Source organism: Phyllostomus hastatus, unplaced genomic scaffold (genome assembly GCF_019186645.2).
Source record: "Phyllostomus hastatus isolate PE091 unplaced genomic scaffold, TTU_PhHast_1.1 phas_contig_86, whole genome shotgun sequence".
Taxonomy (NCBI): Eukaryota; Metazoa; Chordata; class Mammalia; order Chiroptera; family Phyllostomidae; genus Phyllostomus; species Phyllostomus hastatus.
Genome location: NW_025333977.1, coordinates 1,387,403 through 1,406,193, shown reverse-complemented (window position 1 = coordinate 1,406,193; position 18,791 = coordinate 1,387,403). Strand labels below are relative to the sequence as shown.

Here is an 18,791-nt window from a genome sequence, read left to right as displayed (position 1 = left end):
TTGGCCCACTGCCTGTTTTTGTAAATAAAGTTTTATTAGAACACTGCCATGCCCATTCATGAATGTATTGCCTATGGGCTGTCTTCATGCTAAAACAGCACATCTGAGTAGTTGTGACAGAGATGGTAGGGGCCACAAAGCTAGGAACACTTGGTATCTGGCTCTTTACAGAAAAAGTCTGTCAACCATGTGTGTATATTACACATTAATAACAAACCTATATATCACCAAAGATGCTGTAGCTTTCTTTCTTGGAAACAATCACATAATCCAGGATACAGAAAATACCTTTCATTAGAATGAAATCTTTTTTCCCAAAGAATTTAAGAAAATATTCATTCTTCAAATTCAGTTTTTATGTCTCAGATTTCCGTCCTAGAAACAAATTCCCACTTAAAAAAATATGCACACATATTTGAAAAGTGTTTTTATTATTTCTAGTAACATATATTGTATAAATAATATATTTTTATATGCCTTTTTACAATCACGATATAACTTAGGAGTTTTAGCATTAAAAAGAAATGTATAAAAATAAATATGTTATAATAGGCATTTATTACATACTATAGTCCTTCTTAGAAGGAACTCACAAACCAATACTTATAAAGTACATAGAATTTATAGTAACATGTTTTACTATATACACACGGCAAAAGTCATTCTCTTTCATAGTAGAAGAGCTGGACAGACATTCACCAGGATATGACTGTTGGACCAGCTGCTGGGGATGGACCTGCTACCCCTCAGTAGCCTCCCCGCCACGAGACAAATGATCCCACTGTCCCCAAACACCGGGGACCTGGTTTTGCTCACCCCATTCTTGTTCTGGCATTCCAGGCCTCTTTGCGTGATCTTGCTGACTTTCTTGAGACACAAACTGGTTTTTCACACCCACATCCCTAACGTAGGCTTATACAAGGAGGAAAGAAAGGTAGGAGGTACCGAGCTCCGGGTGCCTCCTCTGGTTTTTACCAGCACCTGACACATCACCGCTTTTTTCCCCTTGGAGGTGTCAAGCATACAAACACACGGAATGCATATTTCTTTGTCAAAACCAATTCACAAAGATGTGAGCACGGTGCCAAAGGGTCTTGACGGAGTCATTTGACATTGCTACAAATTTTTCTCCGGAGTGGACATTCCTGAATTCTTAACTCTCGGTGGAAAAGATAACATAAACATTCTCGGAATCATAGCAACCGTTAGCAGTGCTGGTCAAAGCTCCTCTTTGCAGTCCTTTCTCCCTCCATTGTTAGTGAGGTAAAGTAAGCCACGCCTTCGATTAAGAGTCTCACCTGTTTTCTGCTTTGCATTTCCCAACCCCCAGGGTACAAAGGATTGAACCAGTACCAGGGAACATGGATTGTCACATCTCCAGCAAGGTACACCGGATCCCTCCAGCCTTCTCGATTTCAGTGCCTCAGCCCTTCCTCTCCTCATCTTTCCTCCAGCGCCTGCCCTGCTTAACTGCATTCTGCCATCGTGCAAAAGTCTATGTAGTGTTTAGGCTTCTTTAAAGGATCGCAGCTCTCGTGAGCCAACACTCCCCCATCGTGAGACAGACACTGCAAGGTTCTCTTTTTGTAACCCTTCCCGCAAGTCTTGGAACAGGGCGACCAACCCCCCAGCTGCCAGTGAGGGCAGGGCAGGTCCGCGCAAGGCCGGGTGCTGGCTGGCTTCACCTCCTTGGCACACTCGGAAGCGGGCTGCCCGTTGAGGTCTCGGCACTCTACCAGTCTTCTCTGCCAGCCCAGTCCGCAGGACTTGGAACATTCGCCCCACTCTTCAATGACCCATTCTGAGAACGTGGGGATGGCATTGAAAGGCTCCTTCTTCTTCTTCACGAAATAGGTGTATTTGATTTTGGGCCGCAGGGCATGGCCCACGGTCAGGACCTGGATGGTTAAGGGCTCGGTGAGAGGGCTGAAGCTGCGGATTCTCTCCAGCGAGGCGGAAGACCCACTGTACCTCAGGGCGCTCCCTTTGTACATGATGTCTTGCTCCAGAGTGGACAGAGTGAAGTCCCCATTCAGGATGTATGTGCCATCGGCGGCTTTGATGGCAAGAAAGCTTCCAGTATTTCTGGACCCCCTCTGATTCCGTTGTTTCACCTCAATGTTGGTGGCTCCAGTTGGAATTGTGACGATATCATGATATCCAGGTCTGCAGGCAAGAGAAACAGGACTGCTCATTCACTGGCTAATTATTACATGGCCATTTAGCCATTTAGAACATGATTTTCACCAGATCTGTAAAAAGTTCCATCTGTGCCCTCCCTGGCTGGTGTGGCTCAGTGGATTAAGCACTGGCCTGTGAACCAAAAGGTCGCCTGTTCAATTCCCAGTTGGGGCACATGCCTGGGTTGCAGGCCAGGTCCCCAGTTGGAGGTGCGTGAGAGGCAACCACACATTGACGTTTCTTTCCCTCTCTTTCTCCCTCCCTTCCCTTCTTTCTAAAAGTAAATAAATAACATGTTTAAAGAAAAGTCACATCTAAAAGATACAACATTTGGGGGTGTGGCATTTTAAAACTTACTTGGAGCTAGTGACCGATCCTGTTATCTTCTTGCATGTAGATCCATTTCCTCCACAAATACCACACTTATCAAATTTCTTTTTGGAGTCTATGATGCGATCACAACCAGCTTTTACACACTGCCCTTGCACGCAGACAGAGGTGGAATCTGGGCTGCACGGAGTCCCGTCGACCACCTGAGAGAGGAAGAAGGTGGACCTGGTGTCACGCGCTGACGTCACACGTCAACAGGGGAAGACGGGGGGCTGTAGCTCTGAAGATTTCCCTCGCTCACTTCCCATCTCTGACTTCCTGAGCGTCGTAATCAAACAATACTCTACACACGTCATACACTACCCTTCCCTGTCTTCGTTTCTCACAGTACACATAGATATCTGAAAAACTTAACAAACTCTTTGATTATTTGTTCATTGACCGGACTCACTTCTAGCTAAGGTCAAGACAGCAGAACTTTTTGTCATTTAAAAAAATCTTTTTTTGCTGCTGTCTCCTCAGTGCCCAGAATAATATCTGGCAATGGTTAAGTGCTGAATAAATCACTTGCTAAATTTTAAATGGGCAACTGGGGAATATTTTTATAGGCTACAGTGATGACAACCCATGGCGGTCTCAGCCAAATTCAGTGCCACTTTCTATCTTAACAAAGTTTAACCCCTCAGCTAAACAACACAATGATGCTTCTTCTAGTTCAATATAGGTCCTTAAACACAAAAGGTATCAATACTCAGACTTCCATTTGAAGAAGTCTGTTTGCACATGCTGGTGCTAGTCACCCAGTAACACGTACTTTGGACCGTGCCTAGACTATCCAAACCACGAGTTGGTTGCCATGTTAACACATGATTTACATAACCAGCAGTAAAGGGCTCTTATTTGTAAGAGTAATAATAAGCAACTGCAAGAACTGTAAGGGCTAGATTCCAGCTTCATCCGTAACTGAAATCAACACCCCACTTAAATCTGGCAGTTGCCGAGCTATCCAGAAGAAAATGAATTCTAATTTGAAACCTGAACATGTCAATGTAGAAACTAAAGAAAGTGCCTCATAGGTTGCATGAAAAGGCAGCAAGCTACGGACTTCGGTCTTAGCCCAAAAGCAAGTGGAAGAGTTACTACCTTGGGCTGCAGCACGAAGAAGTAGCCAATGCCTTTGGCCTGACAGATGAGCTTGCACCGGTCCTTCGGGGAGACTCCAGCATACTTGGGTGTCCACTCCACGGCGGGCCCGCTCCCAAAGGAAGCTTTGGAGAACTCGTTGTGCGCCTCACACTGTTCCTCTCTAAAGGTTTTTCCTGGAAAGAGAACAATAGGACGACGTCATCAGTTTCCACCCCTCCACTGCCTCTTAGTGGACACACCTTGTCCGCCCACTTCCACTCACCATTATTGTCTGGACAGTCCTCGATGTTGCACGACCTGTAGCGCACGCGCTTGCCTTCGCAGTACTTCCCTCCGTTCTTCGGGACCGGGTTGTCGCACTCCCGCATCGTGTACTGAACGCCCCCACCGCAGGTTCTGGAACACTCTCCCCAGGCTCTCCACGGCCCCCAGCTTCCGTGCACAGGAGTCTACCCGGAGACACAAGTCATCAGTGTTAGAATTCCTTACCGAAACCTTCTTAGGGAATGAAAGAGAAAACGTGAAACAAAGAATCAATTACAAAAATAAGCTATTTTGTGCGCCACCTGAGAACAGGTGGACGGGTATTCAAGGAGTTATCAGATGTTTGGGCATCCCTGCGCTCAATTCCAAATTCTAAACGAGTGTGTGCATGAATGGAAGACTCACATCAAAGTGCTTCTTGTCGGTCTTGTTCACACACTTGCCGTTGACACACCACTTCCCTTCTCCGCAGCTGGTGCCGTCTGCCCAAGGGAAGTGTTTGGTTTGGCACACGGGCAGCCCGCCAGAGGTGCCGGTGCACCAGAGCGTGGCGCACGTGCTCGCCGCATCGGCGCAGTGTTTGGACTCCTCGCCGAAGGTGAACTGGCACTGCCGGTTGGCATCGTACAAGGTCCCCGGGAGATCCGAGGGCAGCTGTATGGGGGCCTGGGGCTTGTCCATCAGACATTCCCCTGCAAGAAAAATGCCAACCACTATGAGTAAACAGCAGATGAAAGCGTGCAGGGGAAAATATTTATCACAGGGGGTAATTCATAGCAAAGTGACTGGAAAGCTGCCGAACTTTGGGGAAAGGTGCCAGAGAGATGAAAATTAAGATATTATCCTCAATGGGGTATTTCTGCATTAACAATGACAGGAAATGATTGTTCTGCTAAAAATGCAAATGAATGTATGCTGGGAGCCACTTGGCCAGAAGCACTCTCTTTTACTGGAATTAAGACCTAAAAATGTATATTCTTGGCAGTGAAAGTAATTGTGGGGGAGGGAAACCATAAAGAACAAGAGAGAAAAATGAGTTCGCTGAGTTGGAACGCCACCGACGGAAGGTTGGCTGCGGCCGAGAGAGGAGCGGGAGGGCCTCACCGTGGCCGTTGTCCAGAAACGAGGTGATGGTGTAGGCGCTGCAGGGGGACCAGGGCTGGCTGTGGTCCAGGTTGGAGAGCATGGATGCCATCATGTGGGAGTCCCGGCTGGCGCTGTTGAGGCTGGCGCACTGCTTGGCATCGTCGTGCGGCATGTTGAACACGTGGCCTGAGAAACAACCCGAAACCCTCGTTAACCTGCAGGTCATTGTGCAGCATTTTATTCCTAACAAGGATCTGTCTCAAAGTGGTATTTCTAGAGAGAGAAAAAAATGCACTTTGGAGACCATCTATTTTGGAGCCGGTGTCTACTTTTCAGAGTTTAAACAAATGCATCCCCTGCCCAAGTGTCCGGAGCTCCAACTATCTTGTTTTGGACTCTAATGAAGATGATCATGTGTAGGAATGGTTGGAGCACATTCTCTGTAGTTTCTAAGGAGCCCTGGCACCTAAAATAACCATGTGACCTGCATACTGTCTCTTTCTAATTAATATAACGTTTATCATTTTGAACTCACAGATTGGGCTCAAGTCTTACTCTGAAACAGACTTACCTAGTTCATGGGCTGTGGTGAAGGCCGCTTGCAAACCATCGTCTTCTATGACAGAGCAGCTTCTGCTGGGATCACAGATGGTTCCGACATCCGCCATGCCGAGAGTGTCGCACGTCTGGGTCCCACACAGGTCCTGTGAGAAGCAAAGGTGCATCCTCATTAGTAGGGACGCAGCGCGAAGCTGGGGATCTCTCGGGGCTGTATCACCATCACACTTGTGTTGAGCTGTCCTTTGAAGAGCACTCTGGGTGACCTTGATCAAGATTTTTTCCTAATGCTATTCAAACAGGACTATGAAACTGCAGATATTAAAATTATAGAAGAAATAAGGAGATTGACCATGCTAGGCAGTTGAAGAAATGCAAATGCCGAAAGATGATGAAATAAATGCCTTTTCACAGACACTTGTCGCAAAGCAGGCTCCCAAGAGGCCCCTATCTTAATGGGAATGGTCTTCCTCTCACCTGTCTGGTGAAGAGAATCGCTGTGTCATAGTGCTCCGCATCGCGGTCGCTGGGTGGGTTGTGCTGCTTCTGCCAGTTGCAGAAGTTGCGCAGAGTGAGGGCAGCGTTGGAAGTCACTTCTGGCCCCTTCTGTTCCTCGTGGATGACCAGGACCTTCACTACCACCAGGCTAACCGAATTCCGAATGCTGGGGTGTTTGTACAGCCTGGCTGCCACCGAAAACAAGGTGAGGAGGTAGTTCTTCAGGCCGCTGCCATGGAACTCTGCCATCGACTGGTCGGCCACGAGCATGGTTTCCACATAACGGGGGCTGGACACGAATCGCTTCTTTCTTATGCTTCCCTTTCCTGTAAGGAAACAAGAAACATAGTTTGCTCAGGAGGTAACTAGCCAAGAGCAGTTACCGTCACAGAGTATATAAGGAAAGCCGAACCAGTCAAAGCAAATAAAACAAAAATACACCCGGGACAACAATAACAAAAATATTTGTATCTCCTTTCACTGAAAATGTTATTTTTAAAGGTTTCTCCTTTACTTTGAAAAAAGGCCATATGCTCCTCTGAGGGATCAGGCTTTTTCTGTTTTCTTTTTTAAAAAGTACTAATTTTTTTGGTGAGCAGGATGTCTTTTGTCCTCTTTAAAACCCTGCCCTCAGAACAAGGCAGCAAGCACCGCGTCCTGCCCCACTGTAGTGAAAACTTGGAGCAGGGGCAGCAGGCAGAGGCCCTGAGTCACTCTTTCACAGGCCAGGACTCAGATCCTGAATGAGGTCATCCGGCTCCACGTGGAAAGCCCAGGGCAGGGCTGGGGCCTCTGCCAAGGGGCCTGGCCTCAAGGAATCTCAGCCTGCACTGCTCTGCAATCTCATTCCAGGGGTCCCTGGGGTGCCCTGCTCCTGCCAAATCCAGGCACAAAAGACCACCCACTCTGCCCAGCATCCGATTGCCCCGCTCCCGCTGCCCCAGGGAAATTAAATTGCTGCCTTGGGCCACAGGTGATTATCTAGGAATGGAGCCCTTGACTCCTGAGACTCGGACCCCAGGGACTACGAGGCTGTAACCACATCCACATAACTGTTTCAAGGAGCAGATGCACAGGAGAAAGTGGAGAATTCTAAAATAAGATAGGGGAGCAAGTTAAAGAAGAATCAAAGCACCAGAGTGAGATCATGAGCACACAACAGAGCGAGTCCGGGAAGCCGTAGCAGGATCCATGGTGACTAACATTAGACAGTGCTTGAGAGCAGAATTGTGGCCGCGAGAGGGAGCGCAAGCTGGGAGGCCGGGTGGGAGGTGCAGAGAGGCGGGGTAAGCTGAGCAAAGACCTCCCAAGCAGGTTCTGCAAAAGGGCTCCGCCGCCTCCCGTCGGTCAGAGTCAGCTTCTTAAATGGGGAAGGGGACAGAGACCAGCAGGACAGAGCTCAGAGCACAGCCCTGCAATCTGGGAGGCTGCACATTCCGAGGTCACCATAGCTCTTCCGCCTTCCATCCCTCCCCTCCCCTGCGTGCAGGGTACGGGCTCAGGCAGCGGTTACAAAGTAGTGCAAAGGTGCAATTCGACCAAAGAACACACATGCACCATCGAAAAAGGAAGTTAGGAGGACAGGAAGAAGTTGCACATGCTCTCACTCGACTAAGGTGGAACGAGTTGGATTACCAACCAGCTCTCCCTTCCCGGTCTAAACGCTTGGCCTTAGTCAGCAGAAAATCATTGATTTCTGTGTTCTGTCTTGATTATTCATTATTCAGGGAAACGTAGTTAAAAGAGTTCCAGCGGGACCTCAAACCCGGTCCTGTTTGCAAACAGGAGTCTAATTTTAAATTTCGTTGCACAGAGAAAGGTGGGGACAGGAAAGATGAATGGAGAGAGACAAATGAGAGGAATTCTTCTGGGACAGATACCTGTCGGTTGCCCCGCGCGCTCAGGAGCAGGGTCCCTCCGCCGCCAGTCTGCGCCGGCTTCCTCTCCCTTCGGCGCAGCGCCCTTCGCCAGCTGAGTTTCGTCGTCCATAACCCCGCATTTGGCGCCCCCGTCGCCTCGCCGTCTCCGCCGCAGGAGATGGAACTGGGGCCGCGCCGGCGACTCCTCCCCGGCAGCGGCGGCGGGGGTGAGGCGCACGGAGGCGGCGGGCGCTGGCTGGATGAAATACTCCTCGCCCTGCAGATAGAAGGCGCCGCGTGTGCCCTCGCAGAGGCTGAGTGCCGCCGCTGAGCTGGGATCGCCGTTTACGGTGCCGGAGTAGAAGCAGTGAGCCAGGTCACCGGCGGGGTCGGGACTAGGAGCGTCGGGTCCCAGTCTGCGCCCTACGGTCTGGAACGTGAAGCCGGGCGCCAGGAAGTCGCGGTCCTGTTGCAGCTGCAGGCTCAGTTGCCGGCCGAAGGCGTCCAGGCGGAGGCGCACGTTCCTGTGTCCCGGGTCGCGCTCCACTACCGGCAGCACCAGCTCCTCATCCTCCTCCGCGAGGCGCCCAGGCACGCCGGGCAGGACCAGCAGCGCTGTGGCCACGAACAGCAGCAGCACGGACGCAGGCTGCGAGCCGTGAAACCTCCGTGCCAGCTCCGCCTTCCCCATGTTGCTGCCTGCGGTACGCCTTCAGAACCCCGCGGGGACCGCTAGCTGCACCCGAGTCCCGGTTGGCACCGCGCGCCGAAACGCACCGAGCGAGGAGGCTATTGTTTGGGTTGGGAGTGAAGAACCTCCCCGCCCTCGCTCTGGATGCTTAGAGTTAACAGTTAGTATTATTCTTTGAAAGTTCTCGCAGAGCCGGCCGCAGACAGGGCTCCCGGAGTCACTTGGGTGGAGGCGCTACAGTTCTGCCTGCAAAGGGGTAGTTTTTCTTCGAAGCGTGGAGTTAGAGGCACCGCGCAGCAGGCGCTGGCGGGGTGGCTGCTGCGGGGACAAGGAGCACCGTGGGACGCCCCCGGGGCGGGGGCACCGGACCACGCGAAGATCAGTGCCTGGATCTCCTCTTCAACCTCCGCCTTGACCAGGGTGCTGCTCGCTCTGCGCAGGGCTCTGTATTTTCGGCCCTACTGCACGACCTGGCTTTGAGACGGCCCCTGGCTCGGAGTGGCTTTCCGGCGAGTGCAAGAACCGGGCACTCGGGACTGCTCTTTTATAGCTTGCGAATGCGGCTACATTTCCCCTCCCCCCCCCCTTTCTCCTCCCTCTTGGCAGCCCTTCCAGCCAGAAGACACGCCCTGAAGTCGGTGCTAGACCGCGCTGAGCGCTGCGAGCCCCGGGCGGGGGAGGGGGCGATCTCCGTGCTAGCTCCCTGCCCTGCGCGCGTCAGTCTAGGGCCGGAAGACGCAGGAGGGGCGCTGTGACCGGCGCTTTGTGCGTCTGGGACTGCTGAAGGGGAGAGGTACTCACTTCCACCGCGCCTTTCCCTCCGGGCCGGTTTCCCGGACCACCCTCCCTCTCAGCCGCCCCTCCAGTGCAGGAGCGCACGTCCCGCGTTAGGCTGCAGTTCCCAGAAGGGGCAGTGGGGTTGGGATGTTGAGTCCCTTCTCCAAGATATCTCTGCCAAGGAACTTGCCCTGCGCCCCCTTCCTCTGTCACCACCCCTATCCCCGAGGCCCTCTACTCCCCGGCCTTCTGGAGAAAGACACCCCATCCCGCCTCTCCAGCTCCCTAGACCACCAGGGGCCGGATTGCTGCCGCGTGCTTTCTCTTTGCCTCAACTTTTCTCGGCGAGAGCTTTTTGGCCCAGTGCCTCCCCTAGAAAGCACGTTTGGTGAGAGGGCCGGGAGACACCCCCCAGGCTCTGGATTTTATAATGCGTGGGCATTGACCTTCACCCCTACCCCTTCCCTCACCACCTCCCCCTTCTGCCACCTTAGTCTTCTTTGTGGGGACCCGTGTCCACGCTTCCGGAGGTGATCCGGAACGCGGTTCAGTTCCCTGGAGCTTAGGGAGGGCATTGCGCTTTCTCTCTTTATTCGGGAAATGATCCGCTCCCGCGCGAGCCTGCCTGCCTGCCTTCCTCAACCTCGGAGCGGCGGCCGGACGGAGGCCGGGCTGGCAGAAACGTCAAGGACGCCGCTTTTCCACCCAGGGGCCCGCGGGCTCGCCGGGGCTGGAAAGTGTTCAGTGGAGACGTTAGGACTTTCCCGGACCCCTCCCTCCTTCCCATCGGGAGGGGAAAAGGCTGCACCCGCGCTGCACGCGCGAGAACAGCGGAGCCTTTCCACCGTTAGGTCCCTAAGAAAAACCTGAGCCGCGCTTCCACCGAAAAGGAGGGAGGGGCTGGTTGACACGGGGAAGGAAATGTTTCGTAATGCTTCCACAGGCGGAAAACCGCGGGGACAATGGTGAGAATGGCCGCGGAATCCCGGGTCCCTAGCACGCACGGACTGCCCTTCCCGGCCTTCGCGGGTCTCGGGTGCCCCCGCCCCTGCCCCCTCGGTTTCCAGCAAGTTTCAGCTCGGCCCCCTTTCCTCACCCCTCGCCAGACCCCTTCCACCGTCATTCTGTCCCAGCTGGAGGCGTCCGTCCCCGTCAGTCCTCCCTTGCGCCCCTCTTCCGAATGTGCTTTCAGAATGCTTTCCACCTTCCTCTTTTTTCCTTTTTTCTCTGGGAGCTCTAGATTGCCTACTGGAACAATCCTCCGAGTTTTGTTTTCCACTCTCTCGGAAAGTTCAAGTGGGAAGGAATGGCGCAGAGCAGCAAAACCACTTCCCTCTAGAAAGAGTTTAGCAACAACCCCCGGTCCCCACACGTTTAGGAATGTATGCTTTCTTAAATGGCATTTCCTTTTTTTTTTCTAGGAAATTACATTTCCTAGAAAGGAAGGTCACTGTCAAGAGTTAAATGTTGAACGATCAACCCAGCAATTACATATATCTTAACAGCAGCTTGAAGTATCTTAATTACCCTTCTTTCTCTCTCTCTCCTTTTTCTTTCTCTTTCTTTTTCTTTTCTTTCTTTCTTTCTTTCTTTCTTTCTTTCTTTCTTTCTTTCTTTCTTTCTTTCTTTCTTTCTCTCTTTCTCCTTCCTTCCTTCCTTCCTTCCTTCCTTCCTTCCTTCCTTCCTTCCTTCCTTCCTTCCTTCCTTCCTTCCTCTCTTCCTCTCTTCCTCTCTTCCTCCCCCCCTCTCTCTCTCACCATCTGATATTTTGACACCGTTTCTGACTGTCTCCTTTCAGTCTCTTCCAGCCCTCTCTCACCCCATTCTGCTCCTCCTTCAACTTGGGTACGTTCGGACGCACTCATCAGGGCCCCCATTCACGTCCACTTCGCCCACCCTGACTCTGCTCGTCTTTGAAGGTAGAAGTTTGCTCCTCTCTGCTTCCCGAGCGCCACTTCCCAAACATCCCCTCTTGTCAGTTTGGTTTCCAGAGATGTTTTACATCACCCTCTCCCCCCATTACAGAAGGTTTTTTGAACATTCCCTTTTTTTAATGATTTTGTTTCATTAAGTTAGATCCTTGGGAGAACGTTTGAGGAAAAGTCACTTTATACTTACAAGATGCTGACTGTGATTAGGTAAGCAAGATGGCAGAGTCATCAATAAAGTCTCAAACCTCCTGCTGAGAAGAAGGCTTTGAAAACAATCTAAGGTGACCAGCCCTGGGGGCCTCAGAGCGTCCTTGAGATGGAGATTTCAGAAACTTGGGGTGGACCAGGCTGGGGCTGAGAGACTGAACCGAGGACTAAGGGTAAATGTGAGTCCCTTGAATTGGGACACAGTGGGGAATTCGGAAGACCCGGAAGAAAATGTGTAATTTTCTAAAAACTCACTTAATGTATTCCACACGGTTACCTCCCCTACATAAACTTCGGCTTTTAGAACACATAAGTGCAAGCATGGCCTGCAGTTCATTTCCGCCCCCAGTGCGTTCCTGTTGGAAGTTTGCTCAATTCAAGGCATAGATTTCTTTTGAATGTTTTATTTCAAATCTATTACAATTTTGCCTATTTCACGTTGTCTTTCCAAATGGAGCTGGAAAAAAAAAAGAGTGCAGAGCACGAAAGGCAAACGGATGGCCAGGAACATGGCTTTTTTATTCACCAGGTTTCTCTCCAGATTTCTGTTCTTTTGCATAATGACTCCAGTCTGCCCTGCACCTGTAGTTCTGGGAAATGATTCCTTTTTAATCGCTTCTGCAGAGGCATGGATGCAGGAGCTGCCAATTGCTAAGCTTGAAAAACTCTGCCCATGCTCTGAAGAACATTTAATCCACTTAACTTTTGTTTTTTTGAGACCAGCACTCTTTGGGCATTTGTGGTGTTACATACATATATACATATAGCATATGTACCTTTATTAGCAAAATTGTGCATTGAAGAAAATGTTTTATTGTGGAAACAAGACCAAGAGAAGTAAAATGTGTCCATGGCACTAGTAACAATGACATGGCATGTTGGGTCCTTGTTAGTAATGGTTCATACTTTCCCCATCATAAAATGTTTGCTCCTCGATTTAAACGGACACCCAAAAGGACATAGCTTGTCCTAAGCCCCACCACATGTCTGGCTTTCTTTTTCTAGAATACATGTGGGCTTACACAAACATAATTTTTGGTGTGTTCTAATGTGTATTAGAACACACCAAAGGCCTTAAGCAGTTTTTATTCTTTGTAGAGAGGAGCTAACCAAAGTTAAAATACAGGGTGGGGCGAAAGTAGGTTTGCATGTGTTCAAATGGAAAGTGATATAATAATGAACTGAGTTTCACATGCTCACAACTGTAAACCTACTTTCGCCCCACCCTGCACTGGACGGTAGTGTTCTCACAATGAACAGTTTGACCTTTTCAAAGGACTTTTGTCCTCTCTTAACAGAGAAATGAGAATGTGTCATGTATTTTAAAGTACAAGGAACAAACAAGCATTGATTTCCACCCATACCTTATGAGTTTGTATGTGTTTCACTTACTCATATATTACAGACACAATATTCCGAAGTCTTAAGAAGTCCACACCAAATTAAATCCAACGAGTAGCCCTGAAATGAGGGAGCCTATTAACATGCATGTGCTATTAGCATGTTTTAGTAAAACTGTTGCCTACAGAACTGATAAATGTACATACACATGTAATGCTATGTATTCACATCTTCATGCCATGGGATTTACCAGTTAGAAATGGGAAAGCCACTCAGTGGTCCTTTTGGGAGCATATGGTTTAAAGTAAGATCGAACAACTGGGTATTTCATTTACTCATACATGAGAGAATAGATACAAAACATTTATTTTAAGCATCTTATGTGCTCAGACATGTAAGAAATATTGAAAACAGAAAAACTACATGTAAATTGCATTTGGACTATGAATTGTCATGACCCCAAACTCACACGTTTGCAAGAACTGAGGCAGGTGTAACCTGTGCACTGCACTTCCCCTGTTTCACAGATCAGGAACTGTGCCTCGAAGGGGACTTGCTTCAAACGAAAACCAAATTGGGGGCCTAGAAGTGACTCTGACTCCTAATTTTTAACCAAATACCTTTTTGGAATTTTAATTATGTGGCTGTTTGGTAGGTTAAGTATGTTTTCAGATTTGTTATTGCTGTTGTTTCCAGTGATTACATTTCATTTGAATTGTGAACAGAATTTTCTAGCAATAACAATTCCACCTTAAAAGGCCCATAGCCTGTAGTACCTCTTTTTGCTCCCACAAGGTGGCGTCGGTCTACAACGAATCATGTGCAGCTCAGTTTTTTTTTCTTCGTGGTTCAAGTTGGGAACTGGCAAAGGTGATTATAACTTTTCGATCATATTTAATAACATTTCATCAAACTTTCTCTCACCTTTTGGTATCAAAAAATATCTTTTAAATGTTGTCACTTTAAGTGTATTTACACTCTTGATGAAATGCCTGAGCCAGCTACTTTTAATTGTGCAGCTCTGTTAGCTTAAACCAAAAATCAATTAAATTAAAAAAAAAACAAAAATACCTCTGATAGGATAATATTGTGGATCACTATTATTTGTCACATTTGAGAGCTTTATGCTGTTCAAATAAAAAGATCGTAGACATTGCAATCCACTAAATCAAATGAAAACCGCATTCATCAAACAGATGTTTAAGGGCCTCTTGTCTACCTAAGGTACATTAATGTTTGACTCTCAATGATAAAGTTTAATACAGGACTGTCAGTGCCAAAGGTAACTCGTCTTCTTCATTTAGGAATTTTTCCGTAGCAACACACAAAAAAGAACCAAGTGAAAAAGAAGAGTGAGAAAATGTTCTACCAGCAGGTGGCGACAAAAGATAACATTTTAAATTGCTGCTAAGAGCAAGTAATTCGCGGAAATGTTCGACGGCTTCAAATGCAAGTGACTAACAAATGTCAAGTGAATTTCAAATCCTATTCTAGGGAATTTTTATTACTTAAAATGAATCAATATTAACAGTCTCCTTAGCTTAGTAAATTATGGAATTGTTAGCGTGAAAGCAGATAATTTCAGTCAGCAGGGGGCACATGAGACTACAGAATAAGAAATTTTAAACTCAAGATTTCCTACCACTCATCTTTGAATTTTATTTATTATGATTGAAATAGAAGTTGTGTCTTGTCCCCCCCCCCCCCCGCCCCCGCCACACCAATACAGCTGTTTGAGCAGAGGCTAGAAGTCGATCGTCTAGATATTTTGGAAGCAATTATTGACAATGATAAAGAACAACATTTCATGATTTCTAAGCTTCCTTCTTACAAGGATTTATGACTCTGTATCTTACTGGTAGTCAGCGATTGAATTATCAAATGTGAGATCCATTGGTAATTCACTAGCCTAGGGTATCAGGATGAGTATCTCAGAATCACTGACATTTGAGTATCTTCAAAGCGCTAGATTGCGCTTCCTAACAGCAGCTTCGAGTTTCTCAAATACCACTTGCTCCTCTTTCTTTCACTCTTCCAACGTCCCACAGCTAACTAGCATTTTGACACTGTTTCTGACTATCTCCTTTCACCCAGTCTCTCCCTGCAGCCCTCTCTCGCCCCATTCCAATTTTCCTTCGAATTTAAGATTGGCAGACCCTCTCAGGAGTGGCCCCATTCATTTCCACGTTGTCTAGCCTGACTCTTTCTCTTTGGACTAAGAGACTTACTCCTCTCTGCTTCCCAAGTGTCATTTCCCAAACATCCAAACATTCTCGCTTCTCAGTTTGGTTTCCAGACATTTTTCCCTTTTCCACCTCTGTTACACCCATGGAAAATTATACTCGTACAACCCACCAGGGTCAATGGATAAAGGTACTGCTGGAAACACTGACCGAGGGAGCTTCGTCGTCCCAGAGGCTTTCAGGCCGTCCTGAGAACCGAGGAGACAGCTGTCTCGCACACCTGTAACCAGTCGATGGTAGGCTGCTTAGTACACTTGCGCACATTGGGAAGGTGGGACCTAGACACACCCTCTCTAAGCAATAGGCTGTGGAGAGCATTGGAATTGGAAGTCCTTCGAAAGCAGCACCATGTCCAGGTGGGGGAAGCCCTTCCATCTCCTGTGCTCAGTGCACTGAGAGCCGGACAGCGATACCACGTTGGAAATCTGCGTTCTGACGCACCCACTGCCTTCCTTTATGGGGTCCCGGCATCGGCTGTCCCTGAACCCCAACCTTCTCATGTCATGTGTAAGAAAGAGATAACACTCTCTAACTTGAAGAGTTTTTGCAGGGTTTAGAGCTGTGACTGACATAGAATCGTCACCGGCTGGGTGAAACTTGGGGGGCGGGTGCTGAAAGTGTCGGTGAAGGAACCTCAAAGGGAACAGGGAGAGGGAGAATACTGAATTTGAAAAGGTTTTGTTTTGTTGCCAGAGAACACAACAGAGATGAGCATGAAGGGAGAACACTTTTTTTTTTTAAAGGAACGAAGCAGGTTGGTTTTCCCCATTTAGAAAGACCATCTTATTGGTGGAGTGGTCCAGAAAAGCCGAGAAACATTGGTATATGTGGGTTAGGCTGTGTGTGGCACACTAATGTAGAGCAATACAGGGAAGTGAAAAATCTTTGGAGATACGGGATGCAAAGCAGGACAAGAAACACCGAGGCCAGTAGCTTCGAAACTGTAGGGCAGATGGAAAAAGGATGCACAAGAAGGCTCTCCAAAGGTATCAATGAGATGTGCTTATGAAATGCCTCCAAGTTGCTGGGTTTTATGTAGATTTCGCCTTTTCCCATGTTGCATAGTGCTTTTAGGACCTGATCAGTCTGTAAACCAACTTACCTCAATGGACAGACTGTTCTGCAAACTGGTGTTGGACACCTGGTTGCTGCCTCACATCCTCCTCTCATTCACTGTGGCCGGTGCTGCGCTGAGCACTTGCAGACAGGTATAACCTGGTGGTACTTTGCCCTGTGTCGTGAACGCTCTGTGACCCGGGGCTCCTTGAAGCTGCAGAGTGAGAATTCTGCAAATGCAACCGGAAGGCTCAGTCGAGTCGGTGAACATCATGTGGCAGCCTTTGACTGGAATGAGGGCTAATGGGAAATGGTTTCTCTCCTGTCCCTTGGGAGACAGATAGAGGCCCCATTATAAATGTGTCTTTAGATGGTCCTGACAGAATCAAACCCCAATTGTCCCTAGCGGTGACCAGCTGGGTCATGCACTCTTGCCTCGACTTCCTGCTTTTTCTGTCTTATTCTTCCCAGGTCCTTTTTCTTGTTTCCTAACTTTGCTTACAAGCTTCTAGCCTTTCCTCCCCACCTCAAGGGCTGCTTCCACGCCAGTCCTTGTCTCTGATGCTGCTGTCTGGGCTCCGCTGCGTCTCATAAAACAATGAGTATCAGGAAATCCTTTAGGTGGGACTGCTGGCTGATGGACTGTTGGCTGGTCGGCGGTGACAAGGATCCCTTTGCTGGTGGTCAACGAATGGCATCGCCCAAGGCAGGCAGCAGCATTGCAATTGCAAAGATTCTCCCTGTGGGATGAGTTGGCAGTGTGGGGTGAGGTGCAGGTTTATGTGGTAGCAGTGGCATTTGAACAGAACAACAAAAAAGAGCAATGAAAAAGAGCGTGAAGGCCCCGACTGGTGCGGTTCGGTGGGTTGGGTGCCATCCCGCAAACCGGAAGGTTGGCAGTTCGACTGCAGGTCAGGGCACGTGCCCAAGTTACGAGCCGTGTTCCTGGTTGTGGCGTGTGAGAGTCAACTGATCAATGTTTTTCTGGCACACCAATGTTTCCCTCCCTCTCCCCTGCTTTTTCTCTAAAAAGAAATACATAAAATCTTAAAAAAATAAAGAGTATGAAATTGGATAGATTTTGATAGTTGCTTCAGAGGAAAACATGGCTTGTGGTTTGCCCCCCTTCCTTCCTTCCTTCCTTCCTTCCTTCCTTTTTTGGTAAATAAACCATTACTGGAACTGTTATTGGTGGAAGTGGAGTCCTTGCAGTATCACGAGGAGAACAATTCCTGAGACCCGTGTGGGAGGATGAGGCTCCACGGTGAATTTTACTGATGGTATAAAATTAAAGGGGTTCCCCTCTTGACTTCCCAATGTCTCATCTTTTTCTGTCCCACCATAGAAAAGTCTTACCATGCCCTCAGTAAGGCCACTGGACAAAAGCCACTGTCCAGAGTTCCTGCCCCATATTAAGGTACAGACCAGTCTAGTGTCTGGCTAGCTTAGTGTGTGTTTCCAGCTGCAGTTCATTGGTGTGCTGTGGCATCAGCTCCCTTTTGGAATCTGCGTATGAAGTCTGCAAGGCCACGGGCCAAGGGGCTGCTAGGACCATGTGGCCACAGAGAGAACAGGCGCATGCACTGTGTCAGTGCAGGTCATCAGGTGAGAGAGAGAGAGAAAGACAGAGTTTCTTTTTCCTCTGGGATTGTAACCAGGGGCTTGGGACAGACTAGGTGCTTTTGTGAAATGACCTATCATTTTTCCAGGTTTTCATGGACTTTTAATCATTTATTTATTTTTAGGTTTTTTTTAGATTATTTGTTTATTTAATTTTAGAAGGAGGGGAAGGAAGGGAGAAAGAGGGAAAGAAACATCAATGTGTGGTGGTCCCCACTGGGGACCTGGCCCACAACCCAGGCATGTGCCCTGACTGGGAATCGAACCTGTGACCCTTTGGTTTGCAGTCCGTGCTCAATCCACTGAGCTACACCAGCCAGGGCTTCATGGACTTTTGATGGGCCCAACCCCTAGTGAGACTGACAGGCCTCTTTGGTCTAGCACCTCCCCATGCTTCCCCCCACAATTTGGTAACAAGCTGGGGAAGGGAGGAGTGTTCATCCCCTTGACAGAGTAACGCTGTGATCCCCTGGGGTGTGAAGCTGTAGCTTCCTGGCTCAGCAAGCATGCCCATGCTCCTCATTTTATTAGGCTCATTGTCTAAGTCCCTTTGCTCCCCATTTTTATTAATAATTAGTTAAATGCCAATGACAACAAAACAAAGCCACAATTATTTGTTCATGTACTCTTTATGACTCCTTTTGTGGTACAAGGCAGAGTTGGGCAATTACAAAAGATACTACCTGGATTACAAGTCCAAAATATGTATTATCTAGCCTTCGAAGAAAGCGTTTGTTGACTGACACGGCAGGAGCCTTGAAAACAATTTAGAAAGAGAGATTATGTTGTTTTCTAACTTTTAGTTTCAAGGCATACCATGAAAGTCACCTTTATTCTCTTTAGCCAGAGAGCAGACTGTGTTGAAAGTCTGAAAATGTGAAATCTCACAGTTGCCTTAGCCCAAAGTCAGGGTCCTAATGGAAGTGGGGGACCCCGAGATATGAGATGCAGACATTTGGTGGCTGAGTTACAGAATCTGGAGCCCTCCCGGTCTCCTGGACTT

At 48.5% G+C, this 18,791-nt stretch overlaps 1 protein-coding gene across 1 annotated transcript; it reads right to left on the bottom strand.

Annotated features, from left to right (window-relative positions):
• Positions 1–412: 412 nt before the first annotated feature.
• ADAMTS1 (ADAM metallopeptidase with thrombospondin type 1 motif 1) lies at positions 413–9,932 on the bottom strand. Its single transcript, XM_045851653.1, has 9 exons — positions 7,944–9,932; positions 6,043–6,389; positions 5,579–5,711; positions 5,026–5,193; positions 4,327–4,613; positions 3,920–4,106; positions 3,655–3,830; positions 2,539–2,714; positions 413–2,166 (listed from the first exon to the last, which is right to left on the bottom strand). The coding sequence occupies exons 1-9, from the start codon at positions 8,611–8,613 to the stop codon at positions 1,467–1,469; spliced, it is 2,844 nt and encodes a 947-aa protein (XP_045707609.1). The 5' UTR covers positions 8,614–9,932; the 3' UTR covers positions 413–1,466.
• Positions 9,933–18,791: the final 8,859 nt, after the last annotated feature.

Coding starts and splice junctions, on each gene's coding strand:
- ADAMTS1 (XM_045851653.1), bottom strand. CDS start 8,613: ATGGGGAAGGCGGAGCTGGCACGGAGGTTTCACGGCTCGCAGCCTGCG. Junction 6,390..7,943: donor GCGCGCGGGGCAACCGACAG/GTATCTGTCCCA, acceptor GTTTCCTTACAG/GAAAGGGAAGCATAAGAAAG. Junction 2,715..3,654: donor TCTTCGTGCTGCAGCCCAAG/GTAGTAACTCTT, acceptor TTCCTCTCTCAG/GTGGTCGACGGGACTCCGTG.